We start from the raw sequence: 10,916 nt of genomic DNA on the forward strand, positions 1-10,916 counted from the left end.
CAGACCGAAAATGCCATTGATCAGACCATCTTCTAAACATCTTCCGACCACCTCCAGACCATTGTCCAGACGATTGTGCGACCATGGCCCACACCAAACCCAGACCATCGTCCCGACAATTGTTCAAGTGATGACCTCTGATCAGACCATTCCCATCCGCAAGTGACCTCTGATCAGACCATTCCCATCCGCAAGTGACCTATGATCAGACCATTCCCATACGGAACCAATACCCAGACCCTGTAATTATGGTCTGGGAACACACCGTGTGCGTTGGACTTCGGATGATCAGAGGTCACTTCCGGATGGCACCTCAACCTGGGTACAATAGCACTATATGCAGAGGAGCGACAGAATCGCGACTAAGAATCAAAATGAACCGTCTATTTTAGCCCTGATCAGAATTCTGCTCAGTATGAGTATTAAAATTGAAATTAATCCTTTAGAACCAAAATAAACTGGCTTTTAAACTGAAGTCTGGCCATTTAAACGTGTTTCAGATGATTTTAATTACACTTCTGGGTAGCCATCACTCCTCAAGTTTTCGATTGTTAATAAATTTTATCACCCATCCTAATAATCCCCAGACGACGGATAAACCATCGTTACGCTAGTTGACGGTATATTTGTCCGCTTACGAAATACTGATTTAAATTGGTCAATCACAGTTTCACAATTATTTTTGTCGCTCATTTTACTGAAATTGTCGGCTAAATTTCTCATTTTTTGGATGTCGGCTAAACGCCCTGTCGGCCAATACGGCGGCCACCTTTTTATATGAAAATTTGTTGGTTGAGAATAGTTTTTTTCATGAACCAGATTGTTGTCACAAACATGGGAAGCAACGCATCGCTGAATATTTGAAAAAATCAATAAGCAATATTATTTAAATCAATTCTGTGAATAAATTTCATTTCTATTAATCGAATTTACAGATTCACACTTTTTTATGAGACATTTTGTTGATTGTTTGTTTGTGACGTCACCAGTCTTCGTCGTTTCCAATCGAGGTTCCTGCTCGGCTGACTGCCCGACTGGAGGAACCACCCCCCGCTCCTCCAGAGCTGGAGGAGGCCCCCTTTGTGAAGACATACTCCTCGGCAAATTTGTCTCCAAAACAGCACGAAAGAGTCCAACCCTAGAAATACAGGTTAAATGTTGCATTTCAAAAGTTTACGAGAACAATAATTACCTTTGCTCTTCAAATTTTGTAATTTGAGATAATACAGCCACGAGATTTATCGAATATTCGGATCTACTCTGTTTCGCCCCCCCCCCACCCCCCAACTTAGTGAGCATGAACTTTTTACGCCCCCAGGCCAAGTGCTATTTTTTATACATAGTAACATGCTATATAACAACATATAATTTGTAACTGGGGTTCATAAAAAAACACTGGGGGGGGGGGGGGGGGGGCAGAATAGATCCGAACATTCATTTCCGTAATCACTGCTAAATCAAATATGAAACTATTTAGTTCATAACTATAATTATCAATTTTATGACGACAGAGTTCTTTGGACGAACCGGACAACTAATGTTTACCTTTTTAGATAACCACTCGAATAGTTGCACTTTATTCACTCCTCCGAAAGCGTTGGTGCCTTTGTATTTGAACACTCGATCATATCTGAAAAAAATAAAAACCAGACAAGATTGTTTTTCATAGATCAATAATAAGATGCTATTGCTCTCTTTAGGAAATTTGGACATGAACTCAAATTGCATGAGATTAGGAGTTGTTGTAAGGTATTGATTGCTCAAGAATTGGTTTTAGCTGACGCGTAGAACAAAAAAATGAATTCCTCGCACTTTTTTTTTAGCTTTTCTACTAAATTTTAGTGGCAATGGTGCTTTCATGTAAAAACTGTTTTTAAAACAATTTAATTTTTTCCCCACATCTTTGAAAACAGGGGAAATATGTTCAAGGTAAGTTTTTTATTTTTTGTCAAATTTTCAATAATTCATTGTTCTGTAGCTCTCGAAGGCTTCTTTAAATATTCCTTAAAAGTGCTCCTATTTCAGTTTGAAGAAGGGAAACAGTTACAAGAATTAGCAGGAAAAAACAGCAAATTTGATCAAAAATTTATTTTAAAAAAAGAATTGAAAGACAAAAAAACAGAAACAATTTATGAAGATTCTTCAAAACATTGTCTCTATTTCTTCCTCATGATCTTGAGTCTAGCTTAGAAGACTGCTTTTTTGTAGTTTGATGCGTTTTTGATATAACCAGAGCATAAATATTTGAATAAATATTTGAACAGAAAAAGAAAATGGACGCGAAATTTTAGAATGCTAAAAATTTTGCATTCTTTGCAATCTTAAGTAAACATTAAAATCTATATCGAGACTTCCCGTTAACTTCCCTTGCTTGGCTCAACAAACAGTAGACAACTGGACAAAAATGAAAATTTTTATGCAAAAACACAACGGAAAACAATGAAACAATATTTCTTTATTGTAATTTTTGCATAATAATAAAAAAAACTCAGACAAATAAAAGATATATATATATATATATATATATATATATATATATATATATATATATATATATAAATATATATATATATATATATATATATATATATACATATACTAAAAAATATTTGTTTCATTGAATTAAATCAGTACAGGATTTAATTTGGAACAAAGAGCAAAGGTGAGAAGTCTACTAGAAGAATAAATTGAAAAAGATTTGATCTATGAATTTGTTTTTAAATATTGACCACAAATTTTAATATTCGTACAATTGGTTTTAAGTATTGATTTCAAGAAAAGTTTGACCAAACACTGGACCAAAAAATGGGTACTCCAGACATGCACAACTCAATAAAATCATTTTCCTGTGAAAAAGACAATAACCATGACCTAACTCTAAGTGCGTTTCAGTACTGGGTCAGTATAAATGCAATTCTGCATCATTATTGAATCAAAGACTGGTTCATGTCATTTTTTGACTTGTCATACTTGCGTTCAGTCTTATTTTACAATAGTCAGACTTGTGCCAAGTGCAAAAATAAAGTTCCGTGCGTGGATCGAAACTGCAATCTCTACCTCCCTAGACGTTTGTTCTCCTTACTGAGCCATCATGCCAATTGAAAGTTCGTCGTTAGCGCAGTTAATATAAGCATGAAAGAAGTAAATTTCAAGAGAGAAAGCGAGCAAAATATATTTCATCGGAGACTTGCATTTACAATTGCCCAGTACTGATTTACACTTGGAGTTCGGTACGGGAATTAAATAGCATTTTCGGTCTCTGCCTCTTCTCTCTCTTACTAGAAACAAAAAAATTGTTGCCGGCGTTATCAAAAATTATTTTTGTTACATGTTCATTAGATAAAACATAAGAACTGAACAATTTACTGTTAATTACATTGGGCATAATTATTTACAAAAAACGAACTTATAGAAATGATTGTCTTAGGCACTAATACTGCTTTTTGCAAGTGGAACGTTATTATTTCTTGATCGAAGTAAACAAAAAGAAACTAAATCAAGTAATGTGGAACATTTTGTAATGGTTGAAGTTGATAGAAGTAGTTTTTTGAGTCCGGTAAAAGGATCTTGCTATTAGATATAGAACCAATTATGCTGGCGAAAACAGCAAGAAATTTAACAAAGAAGTAACTAATTAACTGATTATTTTGTACAATCTATTCCAGATGCTATTGTAGTAATTTCCAAAACATCGCTGAAATACATCGCTGGTTTTTCGAAGGCGCGTTTTTTATATGCAGGTTCAATTAGCATTGAAAAATTCTATATGATATAAGCTGCATATTGATGGGATACAAAGACACGGGGAAATATGAATAAAGATTAGAATTTTTAGAGGGAGAATTTTTTAAATGCCAAACTCATTTTGAGTGGCTTAAGTTTCAAACTATTCAAATTTTTCCTAAGCGTGAATGTCATCATCATAACTTCAGAAAACATTTCCAAATGATTGTAAAAAAAGAATTGCTGCTGGAACAGTGTCAGTTCGTAAATAAGCAATCAATTACCTTAACAATGCGCAACAGTTGTTGAGAAATAAAAAACATTTTTTTTCCGTTGAATTGGTTTTTAAGTTCAGCTTTTCTGTGAAATAATTAGTGCGACAAGAAAATGATAAAGAAACTGGTTGAGAATGACAATCTTTTAGGTAGTAGAGAGCTGCCCGCTCTTGTTGCTAGCCGATGTATCTCAGCAAAAAATCAATTGAGAAAACTGAACAATTTAATTATTTCACCGCTTTAAAAATATCTTCCAGGGTATATGACAAAAAGCGAAGTTTCATTAATTGAGATCTCTTTAATCGTTGACAAACAACTAAAATTACAAACAATAAACTAAAACTAGTTCTTCGTAAGGAAGAATCGAAAAGCGGAAAGCTCACTGCTGAATAGTTTATTGAGAAAAGAATTTTCAACCCTATAGTTGAACTATATTGATTGTCAAAAAATGATCAATTGACATGAGGTTTGATCAGAAGTTTGTTTCTGATCAACAAGGTCAAAATTTTTAAATAATTAACAAGAAACGGCTGCTTCAATTTTGCATTTATTTTTGTAAGATTTGGGAACAGATATTTTAATAATATTTGTGTCCAGAATGAATCTTTCTCTTTTCATGTCAGTTATGTTTACCATAAATCTCCTATTACAATAGAGACTTTTCAAAAAATGATTGGTTGAGATGAAATAAATTTAAACAACAATTAGCATTACCAAGACAGCTCTTATTCTCACGCACCTTATTTAGTGGATAATTTGACCCAGGTATCATATGCAAAATCTGATAGCATTAAACTAGTTCAAATTCATATAAACTTTTAAAACGCAATTGTTATTTGTTTGAGGAAGATACATCACATATGATCAAAAGCTAATCTACCAATCGACTTAACAATTTTTGCTAGAGAGGGCAAGAAATGTCGTCAAGCGTGCAAACTGCCTTTACTGAGACGAAGAAGTCATTCAGAACTTTGTCAGCTCTGCAGTTAGAACAAACACAAAACGATAAAAAAAGGGTTAGAAGATGCAACATGGATCATTGAAGACTCGGCCTCATATACACTCTTAAGAGTTGATTTGACCTATAATTTGAAAAATATCATCTGTACAGCAGCATTGGTTTAAGACAGTCTACAGAGCCCATGGCCATGGCCCCATATGCGCAAAATTGATTAGAAGATCTGAAAACAATTAAAAAAATTTCAGTCAAAGGTTTAATGTTTTAAGTAATACTAAAAACAATTAAAAATTACAGAAAAATGAACTCCTTGAAGCGCTAGAACGGTTAAACAATACGATAACTTTGTGGTAAGCAATGACAACAAAAAAAGCGAAAACTGGAGAAAGTTGCAAAACGAGTATACTTATGAAAACCAGCGTTGTCAAAATAAGAGGACCTCATGTCTACAGGTGCAAGCTTCCAACCACAATTTATCATTAGAGATCAGCCGTCATAAATTTTTTTAGCTGTTCTGATGGATGTAGAAGAAACAATAGAACTTCAAATGAAGACAAGATTCGCAATCACTTTTAAATATTTCGAAGATAAATGGTATCTCAGTCATTAACTATGACAACTAAAATTTAGAACGAAGTATTCACCAAAATCACGCCGTACAAAAAGGCCAACAAAAACCCTTGCTCTTGGAACTAAACAACATACCAAAAAAAATAAAAACAAGAATATGCCAGGTCAAACTCATTTATTTTTTAAAAAATTTTGTAGGAATAATGAAAACGACCACTGCAAACTCCAGCAACTAACCGATTTACTTTTTTATCGTAAGCAAACGAAATCTATCATTAACCAGATTAGGAGATGAGACAGCAAAAGATTAACGGAAACACAAAGCTCAACAGTTCACTACAATATTTCAAAATGAATAGCGTATATGTCATACAAAGCACAAGCTTTGAACGAAATGAACTAAAACAAACAATTCAAGAAACGGACATAAACTTAGCATGAGATGAGACGTGTAAATATTGGGACGAAGTGATCAGACAGCAAAATGACCAACAAAAACTCGATAAACTAAAAAAAAATCGGTAATATTTCTTCTAAGCAATTAGTGTCAAAATCCTACAATGCATTAGCTTTGATGTAGGACAATTGAAACAACTAAAAGTGGCTTTTTAGCAACCTTTGAGAACTGTATTTAAAGGGATCAATTAATAAGACTTCAAAAGTTCAACAAACACTCGCAAAACGGAACAATTCTTAAAATTTTTTTAGAACAAAATGTGCCAATAACAGGAACATCACTAGCAGAAATTTCAAATCACCATTCAAATGCATTTATTTCCCATCTACAACCATTGAGCCAGGTCGTTATTGAAGCTATCTGTACAAAAATACTAAAAAAGCGAAAAAAAGTCAAAAATAATGTAAACAATTTTTTTTACAACAAATGGTGTCGAAGTAATAAAAAGAATTTGCTAAGCGTTAATAATTTCAAACAATTAGAGATAGGTACAACTGGAACACATATTCCTTAGAACACATGTGTCTTATTAATAGCACTCAATAGAAGAGAAACTGAAAATTTCCTCACTTTCAGAAACCGAAAATCTGTTCAAATAACTTTTTCTGACTCCACTTTCACGGTAATTTGAACGAAATGCTTCAAAACTGCCCCTTTTCTCAGAATACTTTGCACAACAATTCAATTCCAATACTTCTGACATTAAAAAACCACGAACACCACAAATTAGCTACGCTCAGATTACAGGTTTGCAGTTAAAAACAAAAGCACTTTTTTTTAACAGTTTTATCACATGTTCGAGCAAAATTAAAGAAACAACAACTGAATTCAGGTGAATTTTCAATATACTTTAAAAAAATCGCGGGAGAACCGAAATTCAAATAATCTTTTCAAATATTTATTCTACGTTGGACGGGCTTTCTAATGATAGCACTCACAACCCTCTCCGATGAACATATTGAATGAGCAAAATTCACTGATTAGAACAAAACAGTTTGAGTATGCAGTTCCTCCCCACTAAAATGGGCCAGAACAAAAATTTAGAACTAGTTTCTTGAAAGGAAAGCCAAACTTGTTCAAAAACAAAATTTCGAAAAGCAAAAAACTCACTGTTGAATTATTTCATCCCGAAAGAAAATTTCAACTCTATAATTGAACGACAATGATTTTCAAAAATTTGAACTGACATGACATTTGATCAGAAATATGTTTTCCGATTAATAATGTCAAAAATTAAATGATTATCAGGAACTGGCTGCCTCAATCTTGCATTTATTATCGCATTCTTTGGGGACAATTGGATTTATATTAAAAAAATATTTCTGACCAGAATGAGTGTACTTTCAATTGTTTTCCTGTCGTTAATTCCATCATCACTATTGGATCGTTTCATGAGCAGTAATACCTTCATTCTAACTATTTTTTCGTAACAATTTGCGTTTGAGAGTTTCCTACGAGTTTTTACGATTAAAACAGTTGGCATTTTTCTCCGACGCCCAAAGACGGGCAATAAACAATCGGTTGGAAAAGTTTATTGTGTTTGCAATGTTAAAAAAAATCTGTTTTTTCGGTTTCAGAGCTTATTCAAAAATTGATATTAGATTTTCTCTTGTTTCAGAGAGGTTTCAGTTTCATTACAGTAACAAATCTCAAAACCTACTGAATCAGTACTGGAAGTTTATTTCAATCAAAGCTTAAGCTGTGAACTAAAACATATATATCGACAGGAAGGCCGAACTTACTCAGAATCAAAGTTTCCAAAAGCGAAAAACTCACTGCTGAAGTATTTTATCTGGAAAAGAATCTTCAACCCTATAATTGAACGGCATTGATTATCAAAAACATGAACTGACCTGAGATTTGATCAGAGGTTTGCTTTCCGCTTAATAATGTCAATAATTAAATAATTAACAACAACTGGCTGCCTCAATATTGCATTTATTATTGCAAGCATTGGGGGCAGTTGGTCTTATATTAATGAATTGCTTCTGACTAGAATGAGTCTGTTTTCCTATCGTTAATTCTCACTATAGGATCACTATAGGATCGTTTCACGAGCAGAAAACTCCGAACGTGCTTTTCCGGCTAAAACAGTTGGCGTTTTTCTCCTAAGCTAAAAAACGGTTAGTAAACCGATCGGAAATTTTTTCTGTCTGCAGTGATGAAAAATGTGTGTGTGTATATTTTTAGTGATTTAAAATTTGATTTTGTTTTTAGGTCTGCAGTGGTCTGATATTCTTTCTGTTTCAGAGCTGATCCAGAAATGTATAATGGAACTTCCTCTGAATCAGAGATGTTTCAGAATCATTACAGTAGCAAATCAGGAAACCTCCTGAATCAGTACTGAAAGTTGACGTTACTCTGAAAATGCTCTGATTCAGTTCGGATTCTGACTGAATGTTAGATACGGGTGTAGTACCAATCTTGCAACAAAAATGGGTCCCGATGTTGTCAACATGAACACTTGAAGCGAGAACTCATTACAAAGACAGCTTGCTCAATCACACCCTACCGAGGGACTATTTTTGCCCAGGTACCAAATGCAACCAAATATAAACAAATTAATATTTATTGAATTAATATTTAGAAATCCTTCATAGAATCTATTATAGAGTTAATTTACTTTTTCAAAAAAAAGAAATTAAATGGTCAAAATCACTTCAAAAAATAACTGGGAAAATTTACCAACAAAGCTTGCTAGTCGGCATAATTACAGGTAAAATTACTAAAAAAAATTACAATCTCAAAAAATTATGCGTGCAAATGGCCTAAATTGAATTATTTTGGTTTCTACTATGTTCTTCCTAATAAGTATGAGTAAAAACATGGGAAAAAAATCAGATTGTGAAAGGCTAGGCTGTAGCTAAAGAACAGTTTTTTTTTAAACTGATAGAAGAAAACAATAGAGAGAAAACAGGTAATCGCGTTACCAAGGTTTTGTTCATGTTTTTTAATTTAACTTATTATATTTATATTACTTAGTTTTTCCTGTTTTCTTTTATCAGCAACTACCACATTCATTTCTCTTCCGCTTGAGACTTTTGAAAACAGGCCTTTTTGGCCTAATAGTGCTCTCCCAGAGTGATATCTATATTGTTCCGATGTAAATATACATACCTAATATATATTTTTTCTTTTGATCTCTGGAAACAATTTATTATTATTATTATTAATAATTAATTGTTTCCAGAGATCAAAAGAAAAAATGTATTAGGTACGTATATTTACATCAAAACAATATAGATGTCACTCTGGGAGAGCACTACTAGGCCAAAAAGGCCTGTTGCCTGTTCTCAAAAGTCTCAAGCGGAGGAGTAATGACTGTAGTAGTTGCTGATAAAAGAAAACAGAAAAAATTAGGTAATAAAAATATATTAAGTTAAATTTTTGAAAATGTACCCTGGTACGTCGGTGGTGAGTTTGAACTGGAATGGACCCATGAGGAGGTTCTCCACATCGTCCAGGAAGTCCTCCTTGTACTTGATAGTGAGTGCTATGGCTAGCATGCAGTCTGTCCTGTAGTGTTTCATCAACAGATACCTCACTTTAGCTCCCTTCGAAGGCTCCATTTATTCAGATAGAGAAGAAGGGTAAGCAAATGAATGTAATTAATTGATACCAGTTTAAGATGAGTACTCCTTATGTATTAAACTGCTGGAAAAAGTTGTATAAATAAAAGGAAAATGTCTGTTTTGCGCTCAAAAGTGTCTGTATCGAAGGAGAACTTTGTATTTAAGTGATATATATTTTTTAAAGAAAATAACGTATCCACTCTTTTTTTCCACGCGTATCGGGATTTTTGATAGAGACAAAAATGCAGTCAGTAAGATGCAAGGATTACCTGTGTAGGGTAAATATTTATTGTCAAAACTGTTAAATTCTGACGGTTTACAGACAGTGAAAACAAACTACTCAAATTCACGCTTCAACTAAACAGAAAGCAGTCAGCTTTTCTTTCAACAGTTTAAGTTAAAAAAATGAAACTTTGATAATTTTTTTGCGATTTTGAACTACTGAAAAAACTAATTTCTTGGATAGATCTTGAAATAATGCTAAGAAAGTGAGCAAACGTTGTTTCGTCCTCGGCGTTTTTTGTTTAAAATATAGAGAGCATTATTACAAAATTAATAGAACTGTGAACGAAAAACTTGTTGGACAAGATGAATGTTGTTATTCAATCTCTTCTGAATTATCGCAAAAATTTTTCCTCTCATCCAAAATGGTAAGTTTGTTGAACAAATGGAAAAGCACTGCGTGTGCACCTGTATTTTGATGAAGTTTTGTTTATGGCTATTAAAACTTTAATGAGTGAATAGATGGTGAAGCGCGTATTACGTAAATGGAAGAGAGGAAAACAGACCAAAACGTATATGAAGAAATATTATACCGTATAATTTCTCAGCATCTGTTTCCATACACAAAATTTATGAGAGCTGTTTTGATAACACTACCAGCCATATTTACTATGCAGCCTTTTAGCAGCGATTTGAAAAGCTTGAATGTAGGAAAAAATAAACTTAAACACTAAATGATCCATATTTTGTTTGAGAACAATTTTAAAATCGCAGTTATCAATAAAAACAAACAAAGTGGACTAAAAAGCTTATTTTGCGCCATTTTTGATAATAAAAAAATCTAAATTCCGAAAAATTTCGCAACAATTTCAGCCGAAAATTGGATCAAACAGTTCAACGTTTCTCTTCTGCTTTTAGGGGTAAAATCAAGAATAATTTTTGTACAATTTTTAACAGACTTTTTGTCACAATTGGCAAAAAAATTGCGTAAAAATGCGGAAAATGTGAACAGTAACAACAAAAATCTGTCAATTGTTCACAAAATTTTAAACCTCGATAATTCCGTAGAAAGAAAAGAACTTCAAAAAACCTTTTTAGTTATATATTTTACGCTGGACGGTCTTTCTAAGGATACCACT

The 10,916-nt window shown here is 33.1% G+C and overlaps 1 protein-coding gene across 1 annotated transcript; it reads right to left on the reverse strand.

Moving 5' to 3' along the window:
• Nucleotides 1-784: 784 nt before the first annotated feature.
• Nucleotides 785-10,266, reverse strand: LOC142358511 (uncharacterized). The gene is made up of 3 exons (XM_075409901.1): nt 9,383-10,266; nt 1,546-1,630; nt 785-1,138 (listed from the first exon to the last, which is right to left on the reverse strand). The coding sequence occupies exons 1-3, from the start codon at nt 9,550-9,552 to the stop codon at nt 983-985; spliced, it is 411 nt and encodes a 136-aa protein (XP_075266016.1). The 5' UTR covers nt 9,553-10,266; the 3' UTR covers nt 785-982.
• Nucleotides 10,267-10,916: the final 650 nt, after the last annotated feature.

Source organism: Convolutriloba macropyga, unplaced genomic scaffold (genome assembly GCF_964194025.1).
Source record: "Convolutriloba macropyga unplaced genomic scaffold, txConMacr16.3 SCAFFOLD_1618, whole genome shotgun sequence".
Lineage (NCBI taxonomy): Eukaryota > Metazoa > Xenacoelomorpha > Acoela > Convolutidae > Convolutriloba > Convolutriloba macropyga.

Coding starts and splice junctions, on each gene's coding strand:
- LOC142358511 (XM_075409901.1), bottom strand. CDS start 9,552: ATGGAGCCTTCGAAGGGAGCTAAAGTGAGGTATCTGTTGATGAAACAC. Junction 1,631..9,382: donor CTCACCACCGACGTACCAGG/GTACATTTTCAA, acceptor TATTTTTTTCAG/ATATGATCGAGTGTTCAAAT. Junction 1,139..1,545: donor TCGAGTGGTTATCTAAAAAG/GTAAACATTAGT, acceptor CTGTATTTCTAG/GGTTGGACTCTTTCGTGCTG.